Consider the following 24,294-nt stretch of genomic DNA (forward strand, 5'->3'; position numbering starts at 1 on the left):
ATAATGATTGAATGTCCTGATTTTTTAAAAGAAAGAGAGTTTTTAGAGATTTTTAAATAAAAAAAACCAAGAGAATATATTAAATAAACATGTAAAGCAAAATGGTGCGTTTTGGAGGGAACGCAAATTGGGCAATTCCGTTACGCGCCAAGTCCCGCACGTTTTGCCCTCCCACGGTTTCACCGAATCACATAACCACACCCTTAAATTTAATAACAGGGCAGCTGCTGTCCCGTCTCTCCGTATCGATTTATTTCGAAAGGCGAAAGTGCGGAACCCTTCGCACGCTGCTGCAGATGGCGAAACCCTACGATTCCAGCAGTTCCTCCGAGGGAACCCCATCGAACGGCTCGATCGCCTCCGAGGAGGAGGCCAGGAATGGAGCGGAAGCCAACATCGAGGAGGAGATCGACGAGGAGGAACTCGAGGCTGTCGCCAGAACGGCTGGCCCCGACGACGACGAGGCTAAGGATGACAGCGGCGAGGAGGACGCCGGGGAAGACGAGGACGATGGCGATGAGGATGGAGAGGAGGTAAGGTTTGGTTTGGTTGCTTGTGCGTTGGATTCTGATAGGTGCCACCGTCGGGTTTCCCATTACTATGGACCAGTGCATTTTATCACGGACCTGTGCTCGCTGTAAACAAAATGAACACATCTGAGTTTTGGCCATTCTCTCGTGCGCTTGATGTGGTTTCCTGCTGTTTACAACTGATTGCTTTACCCCAAGCTCTTTTGATTTATAAAATAGGCTAGGGTTGCAAAAGACATTATATTTACATTGTTTTTAGGAAATGATTTTTTTTCTCTTAAGATTTAGGGAGGGCTAGGTTCATCTGGGCTTCTGATTGATGGAGGAAATTGAAGGCCGGAGCAGCTCATTTATTCTTGGAAAAGGAGGGCAGAGTGGGGGGAGCGAGCCAATGCATCAACGAATACATAGAGTCGGCAGATAGTCATGCCTACATGTGAATTAGCTTCTAAGGTCGAGCAGTCCTCATTTCACTACAGGGTTTTTGAAAGAATGCTGGGTTAGGCCAACCCGAATGGTGTGAGTTGCATGCAGGACACCTGCATATACAGTCATCATACGACCCTCATCCAACTAGAGGGACTGAGAGATTGATAGAGTATAAAACTCTTCTTCAAGCTTTACACTATTTTGATCGTTCAGAGGGCAATCAGAGTCACTAAATGAATCCCTTTGTATCTTTTGGAGGTGCTGGTCCAATTTATATGTTTCTGATCTGGCGAGCTTAAACTATGTTTTAACACTTGGAATCTAGTAGATTAGGGTTGCTAGGTTTATTATTATTGCTATCATATAGTTGTTTTTCTCTTTTTGAATTTCAATGGAATTTGTTTTGTTTTGGTAGAATTTTCTTCTATGCCTTTAGTTTATCACACTTCATGGGGTTGTAAGCATGCCTCATATATGATGACTTAAGCCATCATGTTCTTTTATCTCAAGGATGATGGAGTTCCTTTGGATCATATTGAATGGTTGCTTGACATTTCTGTAGGAAAATTCTGAAATTGGGAAGCGTGAAAGAGCCAGATTAAGAGAGATGCAACGGAAGAAAAAGCAGAAGATTCAAGAAATGCTTAATACACAAAATGCTGCTATTGATGCTGACATGGTTATTGTTCTTAAACAATTATTATAAATAATAATGCTTGCTATTGATTGCTTTCTACTACATCTTGATTCATTGATTGATATTTGATCAACTTCATGGCATGATTCTCTTTCAAGTTCCATCTTCTAGTAGATATAGTATCACAAGTAATGAAGAAAGACAGTTTCTTGTTTAAATGACGGTTTCCTCAATTGTAAGCCTTCACTGTACCATGAACAAAGTTAGAAATGCTGATAGCAATTTAAAAAAGATTATTAAATTATATTTAGAACATAACTATAGCTAAGAAAGCAATGAAGGAAATGGAAACACATAACATCACCTTTCAAGGTTTATAGTTAGGTACCAAGTTATGGTCTGGAAAAATGTGTTGCTAGGCATGTTGCTGCTTTTTTTGGTAATTGAGAATGTTATTCTTTTTGTCAGTTAGCAAATTTATAATTTTGTCATTGAATTTGAATGTCTCTATGAAGAAAATGGAAATGTGACATTGTCTTCTAAGGTCATGGTTGTTAGTTTATCAGGTTACTGTTCGGAAAAATGAGTTGCTGGTGATATTTCTGTGTTTTTTTGGTAAACAAAAAAATTATTGCTTTTATTAGTCAAAACCTTGCAATTGAATTTAAATGTCCTGGTTACATGTTAAATTGCAAAAAAACAGATCGCACCATTTGTAGATTATTTAGTTGTCAAATTACTTCTAGTTTCATATGGAAATTTTTTTCTGGTTCAATTTTTTTGGAAATAGATGTGACTTCCTGCCGATGATGTTATCATGTACGAATTCACAAAAAAAAGAACCACATGGAACATGTCAAGGAACCTTGCTGATGTATCTTTCACATGCACATGTATTTCTGCTTTCCTACACGTTGATCTTTTTCCCTACTGCAATGAATCAGTGCACTCTTTCACATTGCCTTTTATGATATCTAAGCACCTAACATATTTCCCAGAACAACAAGGGAAAAGGACGTTTGAAGTACTTGCTGCAACAGACTGAGATCTTTGCTCATTTTGCAAAGGGTGCCCAATCTGCATCAGAAAAGAAGCCAAGAGGAAGGTAAGCTGCAAGTTTTGAAACTCTTCATGACAAGGTTGTTGAAGTGAAGTAGAAGGAATACATACATTCTTCACTAGCCAATTTACGAATATCATCCTTTTGCTATATTACGTTTATGAGATTTATTATCATACTCAGTTGTTATTCAAAATACAATATAAGTTAGAAATTTATTTAATTGTATCTGTACTTGTGACTAGTTTTTATCCTTCCCATCTAGTTTGCCTTGGATTGTTGAGTTATTTGATTCCATGTTCTAGGGGTTCATGATTGACTAATATTAGTTTTATTGAAACATTTTTCTTGTTAAATTGTTGACACTCAAAACAAATTTTAAATTTGCCACTTCCATTCGTTCCACATTTTCTTACATGTGCATGTGATGAACTTATAAATTCGTTCTTGATTCTTTCATTTTAGCTGACTAGTGGAGTAATGGTTAGCAATTATGCATTTAGATTTTTCATTCCAACTGCATGGTATATTTTTAGTTTCAAGAAAACTACGTGGCTTAATTGGACTATCTGTTCACCTTCAATGGTTTGTCTAATTTTGCTTTTATGTCAACTTAAGTTAATGGCTGCTGCTTGTTATTCTATTGGCTAACAATTTGCCATGTTGGACTTAATTCTAACTATAAGCCTTAAGATTTATTTTAGACTTTAGCAACAATTAAGTTTTGATTGATATATGTATCATTATTCTTTATGTAAGAAAACTTAAATTTATCAACCATTTGTTAGAAAATTTTCATATATATATATATATATATTTTACAATCGTGCTTACAAGTGCACAATTTATTACACTTGTTTATCTAAGATTAAGAGGCAGCAAATTTTCATTTCAATTGATTCTTCTATGGTTCTACCTATGCTTCACAAACAGCTTTTGATTATAACTGCTCTCATGATCTATCTAACTATATTTAAATTGTTTATTTCCTCTACTATTTATGAGATAAAAAACTATGGACATATGCAACACTGCCTTGTGAATTTGTAATGATTCCAGCAGTCTACTTCCCCCTTCATTTTGTGAAATCATAGCTGTCTAATATCTAGGATTTTTAAAAATTTGAAAGCTAACAGTCTGTTTATATGGTTGTCCTTAGGCAGCTAAAAATTTCTCATGATCTCTTGTTACATAGCTAGTGCTGTTCATGGTATTTAATGGTCTGAAGAAATCATTACTGCTCCTACTACCCAAATATGAACTATGCAGACTGTTTGACTATTATTTATTCAGAAAGGTCTCTAGTACTAATTTTGTATTTCTGTGATTTCTGATGCAAAAATTAGATTAAAATGAAGAATTAGCTCTCAATACCAGTTGAGTTATATGCCTGCAAACTTATGCTAAAATTCATATGTGGCCTCTTGTGACTAGCTTTTTGAACTATCTGTAGAATGAAAATTAATTACCTAAACTAGATCCTGAATATGATTGGCTTTAGTGGCCATAATATGTATTTATCCTGAGCAATATAGAAACTGCATAACATTTTGTTAAAGCTGCTGAATTTGCTCTTGAATATATATTCAAATTTACTTGTGGAATCCCAATTGAATCCCATATTAGCTAAACTTGTTATTGCATTTTGTTATTATGGAATATTTTAAATTTGACTCTTTTCTGGGTAGATTTCCCATCTTCATAATTTCTTTGTCTTGTAAAAAAGTTGTAATTAGTTCCCTACTTTTCAGGGGGCGTCATGCATCTAAAATAACAGAGGAAGAAGAAGATGAAGAGTACCTTAAGGAGGAAGAGGATGCTCTTTCAGGTGCCGGAGGGACCCGTTTGGTCACACAACCATCTTGTAAGATATTTGCTCTGCTGAGATCTTTTTCTTATTAAGTCCATGTTGTCATTCTTGTTATTTTATTACTTCATATATATATATATATATACAGAAGTGATCCTGCGGGACTTAAGATGCGCGACGTCGACGCGGCATGCGGAGCCTATAGGCTGATCGGTCCACAGACCGATTAGAAGCCTCACAGACCGATCAGAAGCCTCCCAGACCGATCAGAAGCCTCCCAGACCGATCAGGATATGTCCTGATCGGTCCAGAGGGCATGCCGCGTCGACGTCGCGCACAGTCGCGCATCTTAAGTCCCGCAGGATATCACTTCTGTATATATATATATATATATATATATATATCAGAAAACAATAATCTATATTATAAAATGATAATAGTAATATAAATTCAATTTTATTACTTTATATAATAAAGGCAATAGTTTTTAATATATCTTTTAGTTATTTCTTCTATATTAATAAAATATGATAATATTTGAGATTTTAAAATATTATGTTATTAGATAAAAAAAAACAATAATATGATATATTAAATGTAGTAATAGTAATAATAAAAATAATAATAACAGCAACAACAACAATAATTATTATATGAAATCGCTGATAATATGATTAAGCTAATTAAATCTACTATAATTATTTGTATTATTTATTTTGCTATTTCATGAACATAAAACAATTCAGTTATTGGCTATATTGATAGTCTATTGTCTGAGGAGCAAGATTTGGTTTAAACTCAACAATAGTATTTGACGAAAGCATCCATTTCTAATATCTCAGATTTTATTTTATTTAATCGGTTATTTTTACTGATTAGCATATGATGTAAATTTTGACCTTCAATGTTCATCCTTTAACTACTTCTGCAGGTATACAAGGAAAAATGAGAGATTATCAGCTTGCTGGATTGAATTGGCTAATAAGATTGTATGAAAATGGGATTAATGGAATTCTAGCTGATGAAATGGTACTGCAAAGGAAAGATTTTATAATCTTGATCTTAGTTTATATCCACTTATTTTGGAGCATTTGCTTTGTTTTTATATTGAAAGTATATAGCCAACAATCTATATTCCTTTTGTTAGGGTCTTGGAAAGACATTGCAAACCATCTCTTTACTTGGCTATTTGCATGAATTTAGAGGAATAACCGGTCCTCACATGGTGGTAGCACCAAAATCTACTCTTGGCAACTGGATGAGGGAAATTCGGCGATTCTGTCCTGTTCTGTCCCCTGTAAAATTTCTTGGGGATCCTGAAGAAAGAGTCAGTCAATTGCCTAAACATGTTTCTCTAATTTCTGCAGATGTCGTTTCATTTTCTAGCTGCAAGAAACTGTGTGGGTATATTTTTAATTTGTTTGTGCTATTTGACAGAGACATATTCGTGAAAATTTGTTGGTGGCTGGGAAGTTTGATGTGTGCGTAACTAGTTTTGAAATGGCTATCAAAGAAAAGAATGCTTTAAGACGGTTTAGTTGGCGCTATGTGATCATTGATGAAGCTCATCGGATAAAGAATGAAAATTCCCTTCTTTCTAAAACAATGAGACTTTATAATACTAATTACCGCCTTCTTATCACTGGAACACCACTTCAGGTAATCAATTATTTTCTTTTGGCTTAGTATAGTGAGAGGGATTCCTTAAAGCTTGGTGGTTGTCATTATTATCATCATCAATCCATGTTTGTTCCAATTATTTGGTATTGAGCACATGGAACTTATTCCTCTGCAAGGCTAAATCACTTGTAATATGTAAATCAATTAAGTCATTTTTTAAAGAATATATTGGTTCATATTTCATATTGCTTCTTTTCTTTCATCCTCCAATCTTTTTAATCTAGTTTACATTTTTAGGTGTGTAAATTTTGGACGTTCATTTTTGTTACTTTAGCTCTTGTTAATATTTTATGTATTTATTAAAACTGAAATGTGCAAATGTTTATTTCATTTGTAATATATCCAGAAAGATAGATGTTAACTATCATCAAAATAAAAAAGTATGATGGTTTTTATTTTTTCTAAATTGTTGGGACACTGTCATACTTGTGACTAAAAGGAATTGTATGGATTGATGTTCAAAACATTAGTTCAATAATCTGATGTATGATTAGCAATTGTTCCTTTGTGCAGAACAATCTGCATGAGCTTTGGGCTCTTCTTAATTTTTTGCTTCCTGAGATATTTAGTTCTTCTGAAACTTTTGATGAATGGTTCCAAATATCTGGAGACAATGATCAACAAGAGGTTGTTCAACAACTTCACAAGGTGTGTTTTCGTATATCCATTAATGACAAATCAAGATTATGCTACTTCTGATCTATGTATATGTAAATGTGGGAGCATTTCTTCACTTACAGGTTCTTCGCCCATTTCTTCTGAGAAGATTAAAATCCGATGTTGAAAAGGGTTTGCCACCAAAAAAAGAAACTATACTCAAGGTAGGAATGTCACAAATGCAAAAGCATTATTACCGGGCTTTGCTACAAAAGGATTTGGAGGTCATTAATGCTGGAGGGGAGCGCAAGCGTCTTTTGAACATCGCTATGCAATTGCGAAAATGTTGCAATCATCCATATCTATTCCAAGGTGCAGAACCTGGACCACCTTATACAACTGGAGAACATCTTATTACAAATGCAGGTAACTCCAAATTCTTTTAAGGTATTTTTACCTCAGTTGAAGTATGATAATTTTACTATAGTGATAATTCCTTGTTTTCTGAACATATAGTTGTTTTTGCAGGAAAAATGGTCCTGTTAGATAAGCTGTTGCCTAAACTGAAGGAACGAGATTCTAGAGTTCTAATATTTTCACAGGTTTATATCAATTGGGTCTTCAGTTTATCATTTGGAATTACATGCAAAGCCTGCTATTTTCACTTTTAATCTATTTGAAACTTGTGATATTTAATCTTTGTTGTTTACATATCTTGTTTGTCATAATCAAACTGTTTTTTTCCAACTTGTTTCATATATAGCTGCCCAGTATTTGCTTCTAATGCTTGTTATTTACATATCTTGTTTCTCATAATCAGATTTTTTCCTCTAAATTGTTTCATACATATCTGCCCAGTCTTACTTGCAGTAGAAGGTAACATATTAGTGTTTTATTGATTTAACACAACTGTTTGTGTTGTAATTTAGATGACTAGACTTCTGGACATACTGGAAGATTACTTGCTATATCGTGGTTACCAATATTGCCGGATTGATGGGAATACTGGGGGAGAAGAACGGGATGCTTCAATTGAAACATTTAATCAACCTGGAAGCCAAAAGTTCATTTTCTTGCTTTCTACAAGAGCTGGTGGATTGGGAATTAATCTTGCTACTGCAGATGTTGTCATTCTCTATGATAGTGACTGGTATTCCTCTTCCATTATGTGAATCCTGTTGCTACATTTATGCTCATCACTAAATTGTTATGGATACCTCTACTAGGAATCCACAAGTTGATTTGCAAGCACAGGATCGTGCTCATAGAATTGGGCAAAAGAAAGAAGTTCAAGTGTTCCGTTTCTGTACTGAGGTATCAGAATATTCCAGTTTAGTTTAATGATGTTTTTGAATCATTTGACATATCTAAAATGCAGTTTGCAATTGAGGAGAAAGTGATAGAGAGAGCATACAAGAAGCTTGCACTTGATGCCTTGGTAATTCAACAAGGACGATTAGCAGAACAGAAAAGTAATGATTTTTTCAAAGAGCTTACTAATGTGGTTCAAGCAATTTATCCATTATCTATCAGTTTTTTTGTTTCTAATCAATAACTTCCTCGATGCAGCTGTTAATAAAGATGAACTTCTACAAATGGTTAGATTTGGTGCTGAAATGGTTTTTAGCTCCAAGGACAGTACAATAACTGATGAGGATATCGATCGTATCATAGCTAAAGGAGAAGAAGCGACTGCTGAACTTGATGTGAAAATGAAAAAGTTTACAGAGGATGCGATAAAGTTTAAGATGGATGACAGTATGCTGATTCCTTTCTGATAGCAATTCCTAGATATTTCCTTGGATGGCTTATGTAATTTCTGTTTTTTGTTACAGCTGCTGACTTGTATGATTTTGATGATGAGAAGGTATGTGTGGACTTTGAAGTATACCTAGCTTCAGTTTTATTGGACTGACATTCAAATTTGCTGACTAAGGATGATAACAAGGTTGATTTCAAAAAAATAGTTGCTGATAACTGGGTTGAGCCATCCAGGAGGGAAAGAAAACGAAAGTAAGATGTAATAGTGTTTGCAATTATGTATATTGGTTGAAGTCATTGTGTCTAATGTGCTACTTTTGATGTTTAGTTATTCTGATGCTGATTATTTCAAGCAAGCAATGCGGCAAGGTGCTCCTACAAAATCTAAAGAGCCACGCATTCCCCGTATGCCTCAATTGTAAGTTAGCTGATCTTACATGCTCACTTATGTATATGGTGCTATCTATCTCAGTAATTTTTGTTCTTGTAACATTTCAGGCACGATTTTCAGTTTTTCAACACTCAGAGGTTGAGTGAGTTGTATGAGAAAGAAGTTCGATATCTCATGGTGTGTTCCTCTTGTTTTTCTTTATTCCAAATCACTGAAAACTGTTGATGTAAGTTTTAATTACTCAAATAATATAAATAATCACCTAAGCTAAGGATCCTCAAGTGTAAATATAACCTTTTGGTTATTTTAAATTTTGACATGACATTCATTTTTTTCCTGCATTTTTTCTTCTATTTTTTTGTAACAAGGTTATTAATGCTGTTGCTGTTGTTTCCTTCTAATTTCAGCAATCTCATCAAAAGAATCAGTTAAAAGATACAATAGCCGATGAAGAGGAACCTGAAGGTACTAGAATTAATTTGCACATGTATACTTGATTGATTGATTAATTAAATAAATTTGGTCATGTCGTGAAGCAGATTTAGGAGATCCATTGACTGCAGAGGAACAAGCAGAGAAGGACCAACTGCTTGAAGAGGTGAGTTCATTAGGCAATACTTATGCATATAGTGCCCATCCTTGTTATATAATTTTCCTTTTTAGGGCTTTTCATCTTGGACAAGGAAAGACTTCAATGCTTTCACTCGAGCATGCGAGAAGTATGGCCGGAATGATATAAAGAGTATAGCATCAGAAATGGAGGGGAAAACAGAAGAAGAGGTGGAAAGATATGCCGATGTCTTTAGACAGAGATACAAAGAATTAAATGGTATTTTCCCCTCAACCCACTTCTCTTCGGTCTATGCAGCATCACAATTCTGAGTGCCTCTATTTATTTTTGAATTTTCAGACTATGATCGCATTATTAAGATCATTGAGAGAGGTGAGGCAAGAATCTCACGAAAGGAAGAGATAATGAGAGCAATTGGCAAGAAGTTGGATCGTTATAAGAACCCTTGGTTGGAGCTGAAGATTCAGTATGGCCAAAATAAAGGAAAACTGTATAATGAAGAATGTGATCGTTTCATGGTAATTAATCTCTCATGGCTTTCCAATTGAAACTTATACTTTCACATCTTGACCTTTTGTGTTAATTATTTTAGTTGTGCATGGTACACAAACTTGGTTATGGCAACTGGGACGAGCTCAAGGCAGCATTCCGTACCTCACCCTTGTTTCGGTTCGATTGGTTTGTCAAGTCTCGAACGACTCAGGAACTTGCCAGACGCTGTGATACCCTTATACGTCTAGTGGAGAAAGAAAACCAAGAATTCGATGAGCGGGAAAGACAAGCACGGAAAGATAAAAAGCTCTCTAGGGTACTCAAATGATTTTGTTCTTCTGATTGTGTCGACTCATGGCTCTTGCAATTGTTTTGGCCTAATAATTGTCTTCTGTTTCAATGCCTTTTCAGACACCAACAAAGCGGTCGTCATCAAAGGGTCCGACTATGGAGACTCCTGCTCTGACTTCCTTCAAAAAGAGAAAACAATCATCCATGGATGACTACATGAGCTCGGTAAGCTGCTAAAATATATACAAATCGCTACGTTATGACTGGTTGTGGGAATAGGACTTTAATGCGCCCGCGCCCCTTTTGATTTTGTTTAGGGGAGGCGGCGGCGATGAGGCTGTTGGAATCTTATTTTGGAGCATGATGCAGCTGCAAACATTTTGTCAATGTGAGAATGGCATATCGATCAGCAGCTTAAGATGGGTAGAAAACATATTTATCCCCCAAGAAGAAAAACGAAATATGTATGTTAATTTGTATCTTGGCACTTTCGTTCCTTTGCCTCTGCTGAGGCACGAACGTGATGGCATTCCACTATTTTGCCATCTAGTGGGTGTTGGAATGCATTTTTTTTAAATTCAGATATTTAACTTTGTTAACCGATTAATCTTAGTGATGGGTCCTGTTTCACGTAAGTTTTTATTATCTGCTACGGTAAATCTTTAAGCGTCTTGTTTTTGTTTTAGATTTTTTATTCCACCGGAGGAAATCATGTTTGTTGAAGTTGAGATTTGAGCCTGGGTGTTTGGGAACGGTGAATGCGTGTTGACCGCGAGCGGTGCCATTAACGGCGTTCCACTCTTGTAGGAAGAAGAAGAGAGGCAGAGGTGAAGGTAAAAAATGAGTTAGCCTTGGGGATCCTTGCAGTCGTGAGTAAGGTTGGCCGCGAGCGAGATTGTCAGTGTGAGGTCGTCGATGAATGTATAAAAAAATCAAAAATATTTATGACGAATCTTAAATTTCACTATTTATTATTTTATAATAGATAAAAGGATGGATCCTTTTGTGCTGTGATTGTTCTGTTTGCCAATCCACCAAAATTCATTAAGAAAAAAAATAGTTAAAAAAATAAAGACAATGCTGAGGCCCTGAGACCCATTGGTCTCAGATTCTATTCTGCTGAGTTCGGATAATTTCCTAATTTATTTAGGTATATTTAGATAGTGTTGGATTCTCTCTCATCATATTTGCTGGTCAATGAAGCCAAGTGAAAGACCTAGTGAGTGAAGCTAGACAGTATGAAAATCCTAGTGAGTGAACCTAGGTGACGGTCCTGGTGAGTGAAGCCAGACACGTGGAAATCCAGGTGGGTCAAGGTTGACCGGACACCTGGTATGGAGAGGTCCAAGTAGGTCAAAGGGTTGAACGGATACTTGGCACGAGGAGAAAAAGTTCAAGTGGGTCAAAGGGATTGATCGGACATTTGGTGAGGAAGTCTTAGCAGGTCGAGGGTGACCAGATGCTAGGCATGATGTCCAGATGTTGGGTTTTAGGGGCTTGAGACTTGATTAGGGCAAATCAAGTTGGATCAATCGATCGATTGAATCATGCCCAATCGATCGGTTGATCGATTGGACTGTGTCCCGCGACAAATCCTTCTCTCAATCGATCAGTGGATCGATTGGGAAGTTGACGCCGTCGCACAGAAGCCCTCCCAATCGATTGAGAGCCTCCAATCGATCGGGTGATCGACTGGAAGCCTGGAAATCGCGCAAGACATGTGAATCGATTGGGCAATCGATTCAAGCAATTTCCAAGAGCACAGAGGCGCTCTGGATCGATCAAGCGATCGATCCAAAGCCTCCCCAATCGATTGGGATCCGACCGTTGGCGCTGGATAAAGCTGTTGCGAGTGTCTTCTTCAGCATGACTTCGCCTGATTCTTCTCCGATTCTCAGCAACTTCTCCACAGGGACTCACGCCAGTTCTTGAAGCATTCTTGGAGCAAGGATTGTTGTCCTTCCAAGATCAAGAGGCGCTCAACACAAGAAGAAGAAGCTAGGGTTAGAGTTTATGTTATAAATCTTGTAAGATCTTACTTGTATTTGCTTCCCTTTCTTTCTTCTTGTACTGAGAGTGTTGTAAGGCTTCTCCGCCTTCGGTAGTTACCGTAAAGGAGTGTTTTCATAGTGGAGAGTGTGTGTCGTGTGTGGATCCTTGGATTAGTCACCTCTTCTTGAGGTGGATACCAAGTAAATCATTCGTGTTAGCGTTGTATTTTTGTTTCTTGTATTTTCCGCTGCCTATCATCACCAAGAAGCAAGACGACGAGCGCGACGAGCTATTCACCCCCCTCCCCTTCTAGCACATTTCAACCCTAACAAGTGGTATTAGAGCGAGGTCGCTCTTCACCGGAAGGGGCAACAAGCTAGAGGGTGAAGAAGTTGAAGCAAATTCAAAAGTCGAAGACTTCATCAAAAGGCTCAACTTCAAGATGGAATTCCGAGATGAACTCGGATTCGACACAGGGGTGCCTCCACCATTCACAATGACGAGCTTTGATTCTTGGAAATCAAGAATCGAAAATTTCTTGATGATGGAGATAGAGCAATGGTTTGCTCTAATGGAAGGCTTCGAAGCTCCAAGAAATTCAAAATGCAAGATCCTCAAGAAGAGTAAATGAAGCCAAGAGCAAATTCAAAGGAGCGAGGCAAGTGACAAAGTGACCAAGCTATTAGTCAATTTATTGGCAAGCAATATTTTGGCTCAAATTGGAGAATTCAAGGATGTCAAGGAGCTTTGGAGAAAATTGGCAAAGATTCATGAGATCCCCTCCACTGTACCAAATCAAGAAGAATCCAAAGAGGGCGACTCATTGGAGCAAGACCAAGAGGAGGAGGATTCCGAGGTTGAGAGATACTCAACTTCCGAAGAAGAGGTCCAAGAAGCTTTATCTTCAAAGGAATGCAACCAAAAGAGCAAGGAATGAGCATATTCCTTGTTCCATGTACAAGATGAAGATGAAGAACCCTCCACCTCTAGGATTGAGGGGGAGAGACCTTCATTGACACCGGATCAAGAAGAAGGAGAAGCTTCTACATCCGGGTCAAGTGGAGAAGAAGATGATGCATCCTCCAAAAATCAAGAGACATCAAATGGAGGATCAAGTGTCATCCCTACACATGAAGGTATAATTATTTCAATTAAAAATAAAAATCATATTATTTACTTTGAGTGTAGGGAACATGGGCATTATAAGAGCAAGTGCCTAAAATTGGCCAAGAAGAAGAGTCAAGTGGCACCTAAGGGCAAGGAGAAGCCCAAAGAGACTGTACTCACAACAAAGAAGAGCAAGGAGCACATTGTGTGTTTCTTGTGTCATCAAAAAGGACATTATAGGAGCCAATGTCCAAAGGGGAAGAAGGTGGTCAAAGTCAAGGGAGGAAATTTTAGTATCATTTATTGAGCCTATCCCCTTAACTTATGGTAAAAAGCATGCAAATTTTAGTTTATATCATTTTAATGTTATTTACCATAAAAATAGGAAGCATGATAGCATGAAGGGAAATCATGTAACTTGTCATGCTAAAACCACACCTAAGGTTAGTAAGATAGATAACAACTTAGACAATAACACTAAAAATCTTAGGTATAAACCTAAACCTAAAAATGCTCAAGGATTTAATGAAAAACCAAAATCTAAGGATTTATGGAAAGAAAATCAAATCTTGAGGTCAAGACTTGATAAAATGGAAAAGACCCTAAAAAGGATGGAAAATATCCTAAAAGGTCAAAATGAGCAAAACCTAGGTCTAGGAGTACAAAAGTCATCCAAGGGTTATAGAGATTTGGGATACAAACCTAAAATAAAAAAGGATATGTCTTCTTATCATAGGGTTCCATATAACTATGGAACCAAGTCTAGGTCTAGTGGTCAAGTCAAAAATACTATGGAAGTTATCCCTAAGAGTATTTTTGTGATAAATGTGACTAAAACTTCAAAGAAGTCTAAGAAAGTCACTAAGAAGGTCACAAGGGAAACAATCCCTAGAGTTGACCTAGAAAAGGTGACCAAAGCTTCTAAGAAGCCTAACAAGGTCATTAGGAAGGTATCTAGGGAAGTTATCCCTAGTGAGTACCTAGAGCATCCAAGGAGCACCAATAGGTTTTGGGTTCCTAAGAGCATTTTCTCTACCCCCTAGATGGGTTAGAGAGTGTCAACTCTAATTGGAATGACAGTTAACCCAACTTTAATAAAGTTAACACTTGTAGAGCATTTTCAAGGATATTATTAACTTTTGAAAATGAAATGGATTTTCTTTTACTCTTTAAAAGAGTAAAATATGCCATAATTTGAAAATTTTGATTTTATTTTAAATTGACACAAATCGGGAAAACATAAGAAATACCAAGTTGGGGTTTTGGTATTTTCTTAGGGATTTAAAGGCAAATCTAAGTCTTAATTTAAAGTTATTACTCTTTGAAAGAGTAAAGTATGTCAAACATTGAGGAATATACTTAATTTTAATTGGCACAATTTAATCATGGGTTAAAGAAATGTCAATTTGGATTTTGGCATTTTCATGAATAGATAAGGGGCAATCTAGGTTAATTTTAAGTTTAGCTAAGGATTTAAGGACACTTAGATAGATAATCTAGGTACTTTATTTAAGCTAAACTATCATGCTTTGTTTGGCCATCACATGCCATGACATCATTTTTGCATTCATGTTTAATTATGAAAAATACAAAAATACCATGTCATGTCATGCATACATCATGTAGTTCTAGCGAATTTTTCTTTTGAAAATTATTTATTTTGATGTATGCCATAGCACATCATGCATTATTTTTAATTCCTTGCAATTACGGACAAATGACATTTACTAACAAATAACATCCTTGGTGGATGTTCAAAATTCTTAAAATGCTTAGATAGAAATGCATGATCCCTAGTTTAGGGCAAAACCAAATTTTGCATCCTACAAAGACTTATAAGGTGACTTGTATGTGTTTTAGTGCACATTAGATATAAGTGAGATGTTAGGATGATGAACAAAACTCAAGATGTTGATTTAGTGCATCTAGTTGAGTTTTAGACTCATCAAAATACATAGTTATGTGTTTTCCAATCATTGGGAAAGCTAATGTACAAGTCATGTGCATTGAGCCCAAAGAATATGGTTGGATATTGGTTTTGAAAATCATTTTAAAATACTTTTGGAAACCTTGGTGAAGACTATCTTTTGACAGTAATCATCATTGAAAAGTTAAATACAAAATTAAAGAAAACACTAAAGTTTTTACAAGTTTTCAAGTTTGTATCAATCTTTAAAAATGAGAAGTATTTTCATAGAAAACTATTTTTCCTTGATAGTATATACCCTAAGTAATGTCTACACAAATTTTCATGATTTTTAGAATTTTGTAGAATTTTTGGAGAGTTTTAAAGTTCGCTGAAATTAACCTTTAGAAAATCAGTGCTTCAATCGATCACCCGATCGATTGAAGTGTCTCAATCGATCGGGCGATCGATTGAGAAAGTGTTTTACGCGAACAGAAACTCAGTGGATCGATCCACACTGCTTCAATCGATCCATTGATCGATTGAAGTGCTGAACTTGACTGGGAAAGTCTATTTTTAGCATTTTAGACCATGTTGAGTCTAGGTAACCATTCCTAACCCTTCAAAACACATTTGTTTACATTTAGGGGGATTGTTCATGATGAAAATAAAATTGGATTGGTTAAGGAAGACTAAGTAGAAGTTTAGGTTGAGGTTTAGTTTCATTATTGGATTTTTGAACCTCAAACTTCTAAATTTGGGTCTCCTAAAGATTTTGGGATTCCAAGTCATTGTTGGTGCAATGACAGAAGTTACATGCATGTCTTTAGGGGGAGTTATTCTTTAAGGACATGAAAATTTATTTTCCGACACCATTGAAGGTGGTTAAACCTTCATTTTGAAAAACAATGCTCAAGGTTGAGCATTGAAGAGCAATGGAGAGTGAATATCTTCATTGTGGGGTTATGGATGCTCTAAGATGAGCATCATAACGTGGAATAATCCTCTAGGGTGAGCATTTAATGCAGTGAAGGGTATGAGACCTTCTTTGTTGGATTGGTTAGCGCTCAAGGGTGAGCGTTGAAGATAATGAAGGGTATGCGACTTTCATTATGATGTTGTGAACAACAAGTGAAGTTGTGAACAACCGTTAGTAACTCTTCAGGGGGAGAGTTCTTTTTGATGTGTGCCAATAGGGGGAGAATGTAGGGTTTAAGTTAGGCCTTCATTACCTAAAGAGGGAGTTTGCCCTCTAGGAAAGGGAGAGAATGAAGGAAACCCTCATTCATGCCTTGGCATGAAACAAAGTTGAGGTTATGAGATTAGCCTAACATAAAGATATTGTCAAACATCAAAAAGGAGGATATTGTTGGTGCAATATCCTTTGAGTCAAGGTTGACTAAGTTTGAGAAGGCTCAAACTTGAGTCTTGATGTTTGAGTTTCGATGTTTGACAATACATTGAGATTGCAGGTGCAATCATTCATTTAGGGAGATTATTGGTACAATTCTCCTCTGGTCAGGATTGACCAGTTAGATGTGAAGAAGAGTCAGGTAGGTCAAGACTGACCGGATACTTGGCTGGGAAGTCCTGGTGAGTGAAGTCAGACAGTATGAAAGTCTTGGTGAGTGAAGCCAGGCAGTATGAAAGTCCTGGTGAGTGAAGTCAGGCAAATGGGAAATCCTAGTCAGTGAAGCTAGGTGAAAGTCCTGGTGAGTGAAGCTAAACAGTTGGGAAATCCTAGTGAGTGAAGCCAGGTGAAAGATCTAGTGAGTGAAGCTAGACAGAAGAGAAGTCCTGGTGAGTGAAGCCAGACAGTTAGAAAATCCTGGTGAGTGAAGCCAGGTGAAAGACCTAGTGAGTGAAGCTAGGCAGTATGAAAATCCTAGTGAGTGAACTTAGGTGAAGGTCCTGGTAAGTGAAACCAGGCACGTGGAATTCCAAGTGGGTCAAGGTTGACTGGACACCTAGTATGGAAAAGTCCAAGTAGGTCAAAGGGTTGATCGGATACTTGGCACGAGGAGAAAAGTCCAAGTGGGTCAAAGGGATTGATCGGACACTTGGTGAGGAAGTCTTAGCAAGTCGAGGGTGACCAGATTCTAGGCATGATGCCCCATTAGGTCATGGTTGACCAGATGTTGGGTTTTAGGGGCTTGAGACTTGATTAGGGCAAATTAAGTTGGATCAATCAATCGATTGAATCATGGCCAATCGATCGGTTGATCGATTGGACTGTGTCCCGCGACAAATCCTTCTCCCAATCGATCAGTGGATTGATTGGGAAGTTGACGCCGTCGCACAGAAGCCCTCCCAATCGATCGGGTGATCGACGGGGAGCCTGGAAATCGCGCAAAACATGTGAATAGATTGGGCAATCGATTTAAACAATTTCCAAGAGCACAGAGGCGCTCTGGATCGATCAAGCGATCGATCCAAAGCCTCCCCAATCGATTGAGAGAAATACAATCAATTGGGATTCGACCGTTGGCGCTGGATAAAGCTGTTGCGAGTGTCTTCTTCAGCACAACTTCGCCTGATTCTTCTCCGATTCTCAGCAACTTCTCCACAGGGACTCACGCCAGTTCTTGAAGCATTCTTGGAGCAAGGATTGTTGTCCTTCCAAGATCAAGAGGCGCTCAACACAAGAAGAAGAAGCTAGGGTTAGAGTTTATGCTGTAAATCTTGTAAGATCTTACTTGTATTTGCTTCCCTTTCTTTCTTCTTGTACTGGGAGTGTTGTAAGGCTTCTCCGCCTTCGGTAGTTACCGTAAAGGAGTGTTTTCATAGTGGAGAGTGTGTCATGTGTGGATCCTTGGATTAGTCACCTCTTCTTAAGGTGGATACCAAGTAAATCATTCGTGTTAGCGTTGTATTTTTGTTTCTTGTATTTTCCGCTGTCTATCATCACCAAGAAGTAAGACGACGAGCGCGAAAGTATGATAAGAAAATATGATAAAAAAGAGTGTGATGGGAGAGAAAGAGTATGACAAGAAAGGATGAGGAGAGAGAAAGTGTGATGAGAGAGAAAGTGTGATGAAAGAAAATTAATCGCGAGAGTGTATGATGAGAGAGATTTAGGAGAGAAAAAATATGATGAGAGAGTAAATGCGATAATAGAATGAGGAGAAAGAAAATATAATGAGAGAGAATAAAGAGAAAAAAAATGATGTTAAATAAAAATTAAATAAATATATTTAAAGTATTTTCGTCTAAAATTTAATTCTCATTTTTATTTATATCAAAATTTAAGAGAGGAATTGAGTTTTATCGTAATCCAAATTTTTAGATTTCATTTTTAAGTTTAATTTTATTCCTATCAACCAAATATAAAATTTAAAAATAAATTTATTTTTACATTTCTAAACCCCTAAATTAAAAGTGACCTTCTTTAGTAAGCACCTCTGAAGTCAAAGCTCAGGTCCCGTCAGACAATGCGCGCAGCTCAAGTCTTCTGTTCTCTTTGGTTGTAATATGAGTAAATATTGTACTTGTATCCTAAAAAAATAAAACAAATAGAATGCTCACAAAAAATTTATATATATATATTTTTAAATAACGATTGAGAAAATTTTATCTCAGCGAAACATTAAAAAAATAAAAACAAAAATTAATTTAAAAAGTTTTTTTAAATTTAAATTTAAATTTAAGCTCCATGGCATAATAATATTATTTCCATATAACCGTTTATTTGAGTAGAACTAATATTATTTTCATTTAATCTCCCAGTTGACTAAGTAATTTATCTCCCTTCATATAATCTAAGGATATATTATAAGGGATATCTAAGATGAGTATAATCATTTTTTACTATAATATTATCAGGACTATAAATAAACTAAATATTGTGAATAAATTTGGCATTTAATTTGGTAAGAATTTATTTAGGTTCATTCAATATACATAACATCGATTAAATAAATAAGTTTGAATAACTCGTTAAACTAATTAAAAAAAATTAAACATATATATGTTCAGCTCTTTAATATTTATGAATAATATTCATAAATAAAGTTCATGAATAATATTCATAAATAATATTCACGAATCATAATCATTAATAAAATTCTTATCAACATCTAAATAAATAAATAAAAACTTAAATTAAAATAAATAAATAAATTTAAATGATTAAATTCGATCAAATAAATAAAAGTTTCAATCATTTTATAGATTTAATTCATTTTAAACTCCATTCTAACTTAGTTAGATTACTTTATCAAATAAATTTAAACCTCCTAAAACTTGCCTCTGACTTGTTTACAGCTATTTCCGTTAGTTTTTTTTTTCCATCAAAGAATAATGAAAAAGTAACATTGAAAAAATTTATCATGTTTTTCTTCCTAAAAATAGGATCCTCTACTTCTGTAAGTTATCCTACGATCATGATTTCTCTAAGTCATGAAGCAACGGTCAGATCCCTTCTCCTGAGCAAGAGCCCTTCAAAAACCCCTGCTATGGTTCTCTTCCTCTGCCGCTCCTCGCCGCCTCCAGTGTTACGAGTGCGCCGAAACCGACGACGTCGGACAAGGTACGGAAGCCATTGCCTTTCTTTCCTCGCCGTCATGGATTCCTCCTTTGCCCCTCTCTTCTCGATGATCTTCCACTTTAATTTTCTTTTGGCGTCCTATGCCTTAATGATGTTTGTTTCGTAGTCGTGGAATCTGAACCTTTTTGTCTATTCGAGATGTTCTGTTTCGCTAAGATTTCATCTTGCATATGGGGTCCCTTTGTACTTGTTCTTCTACTGCGTTGTTTTCTCGTATGTAATCGATCTTTTTGATTTGGTGATGCAGGTTGGTGTTGCTGCGATGTTGGTGTTGTTTGAAACTCCTGCGGGGTTTGCCCTGTTCAAGGTTTTGGATGAAGGAAAGCTCGACAAAGTCGAGGTATGGATGGGCGTGTTCGGTGTTCCTAATTGAAGTTGCAGATTTTGTCTAGGAGAATGTGTTGACACACACGCTTTATCTTTATGGTTTATCATTTTCCATCTGCTATTTCAGGATTTATGGAAGGAGTTCACAAGTGCAGAGTCAGCTAGAAAGGTCACTCGCTATATTGCTTTTCCTCCCTGACTGTAAATGTTCACTACTGATTAGGTTCTTTCCTAATTTGTCGGGAATGCCCATTATGGAACGAATGGTTTCACCTGGGGAGCTAATTTCTGTATTAGAGCACTTTAGATAGTTCAAGTGGCCGGATCGTGTTTGTTATTCAATTCTTTTTCTGTTGCCATAATGAGTTTTTGAAATAATTTCCCTTCTTTTTGCCAGATTGTGAAGCTGCAAGCTTTTAATAAATTCGAGAACACTTCGGATGCATTATCTGCTGCAACCTTATTGATTGATAGCAAGCCCAGCAAAGGCCTGAGGAAGTTTTTACGTGCTCATTGTGATGGTGAAACCTTGGCTGTGGCTGACTCAAAACTTGGCAATGCAATAAAGGATAAATTGGTTAGCTAATTAAAGAGCTTAATCATGTTTGGCATACTAGTCTTACAATCTGAGTTTTGCATTCTATGGTCTGTAGAAAATTGATTGTCTTCACAACAATGCTGTGATGGAGCTGATGAGGGGGCTCAGGAACCAGCTGACGGAACTCATTTCTGGGTTAGCTGTACAAGATTTAGCTCCAATGAGCTTGGGATTGTCACACAGCTTATCCAGATACAAGCTAAAATTCAGCCCTGATAAGGTTACTCCTACTACTTTGTAGCTTATGATTTAAGGTGGTCTGGGTATGTTCTTCAATTGCTTTTCTACTTCAAGTCCTAGCAAATATATTAATGCTGAATACAATAACATCACCTATGAGGAATAGATTTGTGTAAAACACACCTCTGTTTTTAATATCTCATTTGGTTTACATTCTTGATTTTCTTGGCAGGTTTAACTTAACTGAAACTCAATTTATAAAGAAATACAGAATTTTGTGCATGTATAATTCGATCCACCTCTTGTAAACTGAAACTTTTCAAAATCTTGTGATTATAAAGAAAGTTTGTTCTGACATCTGTTTAGGTCGATACAATGATAATCCAAGCTATTGGTTTGTTGGATGATTTAGACAAAGAGCTCAATACCTATGCCATGAGAGTTCGGGAATGGTATGGATGGCATTTTCCAGAGCTTGCTAAAATTGTACAAGACAATATTCAATATGCAAAAGCAGTTAAGTTGATGGGCAACCGTACAAATGCTGTTTCACTTGATTTTTCTGAGGTAAAACATGAGCTCTCTAGCACAATTACTGAAGGAAATTGTGTTGTTTCCACTGCAAATAATTTCATGTTCATGTTGACAGATACTGTCCGATGAGACTGAAACAGAGCTGAAAGAAGCAGCAGTGATATCGATGGGAACTGAAGTTAGTGATTTAGACTTGGTTAACATTAAGGAACTCTGTGATCAGGTGCTAGCTCTTTCAGAGTATAGAGCTCAGCTTTATGACTACCTGAAAAGTAGAATGAACACAATTGCACCTAATTTGACTGCTCTTGTTGGGGAGCTGGTTGGAGCATGCCTTATTGCTCATGGTGGTAGTTTACTGAATCTAGCAAAGCAACCTGGAAGCACAGTTCAGATTCTTGGTGCTGAAAAGGTATGCCTTCTATTTTTTTTTATCTCACTTCCAAAAATGCTTGCCTCAGTGTAATCATCGATGTGATAGATGTGAGAAAAACTATGATGAATAGTGTGAGTTTGGTGGGTGTTGTGGTATTCTTGATGGATGATGTATTTGAACACTTGTTCAGCAAAGTATGGTTTCAATTATTCTAGGTTGGATTAAAATACTGATTGATCATTTATGCTTTATGTGACTTCACAAATGGTTGCTTTCAGAATAATTTTTGGTGGCAATAAGCTTGTTTTCTTCTGTACTTGTTGAGTTTGGTTTTATTTAGTAGGAGATAAGTTGCTACTCTTTTGATATCTCTCCCAATTCTTTGAGTTATCTGTAATATTTACCTATTGTTGCTGGTTTGTTCCACGTGTAGTTTAATTGTTTACAGTAGGAATGAATCTATAATGATTATTCTTAGATGTAAGATGTGAAGCTGTATAAATCAGGAGGAGAACCTTTAATGTGGTTTCTCTTCCTAGACTTGGATGTCTAATTATTAAGGCAGAGAACTAAATTTTACTCCTTTGAGGCAAGGACATTGTGCATGATTCTCTCAATAGTCCTGCATATCTTGGAATGGGTCATATGTTCCAAGTTTTCCTTCAGGAGTTTTAGGCTTTTAGTGAAAATGAACAATAAATAAAGGGAACACTGAAATATTTGTCTTATGGTCGCACAGTCTCATCGTGGCATATGCATTCTTCCCTATCTTACGCACACAGTTTAATGACCATTTTGTTCATCTGCATTTGATTGTTACAACTATCATTTCCATTCAATTTTGCAGGAGTTGATCCTTAAATGCATGTTTGTCTCCACTGTCTTTGTTAGAGGAATTGCTTATAATTTTAAGTTGGTTATTTCTACCGTCTTTGAATTTTCCTTTTTGTGTTGACCTGGTTAATAATGGTTGTTTGGTAACATGCAGGCATTGTTTCGAGCTTTAAAGACAAAACATGCTACACCAAAGTATGGCCTTATTTTCCATGCATCATTAGTTGGTCAGGCAGCTCCAAAAATCAAAGGGAAAATATCTCGTTCTCTTGCTGCCAAGACCGCTTTGGCTATTCGGTATGATGCTCTTGGTGATGGCCAAGACAACAGTATGGGATTGGAGAATCGGGCCAAGGTAAAAAATTATAAAGGATCTCATTCCTCGGACAAACACATGGAGCATGCATTGACATTTCTAAAATTATTGAATAGCTTGAAGCACGCCTTAGGGTCCTTGAGGGCAGAGAGTTGGGTCATTCTGCTGGCTCTACCAAAGGGAAGCCCAAGATTGAATTCTATGATAAAGATCGAAAGAAGGGTGCAGGGGCCTTGATCACTCCGGCAAAGGTATGGATGGTCTTACTACCTTCACATTTATCAATGTATCTCTTTCATACTACATGATACGTTTCTTGCATATATAGATTGACCTTCTTGATGCTTTTTGTCAGAAATTTTGAGGATTTTTTTTGAAAATTGTTGCTGCAAATCTTATCTGTGTCTTTCTCAATGTAGACATACAATTCCTCAGCTGATCTTGTCCTCAGTCAAGCAACTGACCCTACTCCAACGAAGCCTGCTAGTGAACAGGAAGCAGCATTTCCAAAGAAGAGGAAGCGCCAGGAAACAGAGCCAACTCCCACTGAGAAATCAACAGATGAGGCTCTTGCAAACCAGGCCAAGGATGAGGGAGAGAAGAGAAAGAAGAAGAAGAAGAAGTTGACCGAGGTAGACAACACTGATTCACCAATTTCCAGAGACGAAGCAGAAGAGCAAGTTAAAAAGAAGAAGAAAAAGATAGCTAAGGTAGAGAACACTGACTCGCCAATTGGTGATCCAACTTCGAGAGATGAAGCCGAAGGGCAAGTTAAAAAGAAGAAAAAGAAGGATTCAAAGCAGGAAGCTGAGTTAGTGCACCATCCACCACTCGAAGAGGAGCCAAGCAAAAAGGAAAAGAAGAAGAAAAAACAGGTTGAGGAAGAGCAGGCACCCGGTGATACGATTCAAAAGAAAAAGGAAAAGAAGAAAAAAGACAAAGCAGGACACTAAACCTTTTCATTTTTGTTCCAAGCAGCGGATATGCCTAGTGAAACATTTCTGTAAATCGTTCCTTCTTTACATTTGTCATGCCGTCTTATCTGTGACATTGCCTTTCACTTTGGTCTGCGATATACAAACAAAGGCCTCATAGTGAGCCATGTATTTCAGTTCTTCGGTGAACGAGTACTATTCCTTTCGACTCATGATTCGGTGCCCACTATACTGTTTGATTCTTAGTTGTTGAAGAATCTGCCTAACTACATTCATCTTTCTTGCAGTGGCATCAGGGCACTGCAGTGTAAGGTGGAATACCGAGGAAGGTAAAAATAGATGTTTGTTCTGGTGGTGGTCTTAATGTTTCACTATTTTGTACTACATATGAAAT

General features: G+C 36.7%; 2 protein-coding genes across 2 annotated transcripts; both read left to right on the top strand.

Annotated features, from left to right (window-relative positions):
- Positions 1–208: 208 nt before the first annotated feature.
- On the top strand, positions 209–10,884 carry LOC122015752 (ISWI chromatin-remodeling complex ATPase CHR11-like). The gene is made up of 25 exons (XM_042572773.1): positions 209–533; positions 1,522–1,638; positions 2,595–2,701; positions 4,408–4,520; positions 5,398–5,495; positions 5,614–5,793; positions 5,904–6,125; positions 6,660–6,794; positions 6,887–7,169; positions 7,272–7,345; positions 7,673–7,893; positions 7,970–8,057; positions 8,122–8,215; positions 8,313–8,501; positions 8,579–8,610; positions 8,680–8,756; positions 8,833–8,922; positions 9,003–9,072; positions 9,303–9,360; positions 9,435–9,493; positions 9,559–9,724; positions 9,806–9,984; positions 10,059–10,274; positions 10,370–10,474; positions 10,567–10,884. Exons 1-25 carry the CDS (start codon positions 297–299, stop codon positions 10,582–10,584), a joined length of 3,228 nt encoding a protein of 1,075 aa, XP_042428707.1. The 5' UTR covers positions 209–296; the 3' UTR covers positions 10,585–10,884.
- An 8,802-nt stretch (positions 10,885–19,686) lies between these two features.
- Positions 19,687–24,112, top strand: LOC122015756 (probable nucleolar protein 5-2). The gene is made up of 10 exons (XM_042572776.1): positions 19,687–19,782; positions 20,048–20,140; positions 20,255–20,296; positions 20,525–20,704; positions 20,781–20,945; positions 21,272–21,472; positions 21,555–21,851; positions 22,804–23,004; positions 23,082–23,216; positions 23,385–24,112. The coding sequence occupies exons 2-10, from the start codon at positions 20,063–20,065 to the stop codon at positions 23,916–23,918; spliced, it is 1,833 nt and encodes a 610-aa protein (XP_042428710.1). The 5' UTR covers positions 19,687–19,782; positions 20,048–20,062; the 3' UTR covers positions 23,919–24,112.
- The last annotated feature ends 182 nt before the right edge of the window (positions 24,113–24,294 follow it).

This window comes from Zingiber officinale, chromosome 8B, assembly GCF_018446385.1.
Source record: "Zingiber officinale cultivar Zhangliang chromosome 8B, Zo_v1.1, whole genome shotgun sequence".
Lineage (NCBI taxonomy): Eukaryota > Viridiplantae > Streptophyta > Magnoliopsida > Zingiberales > Zingiberaceae > Zingiber > Zingiber officinale.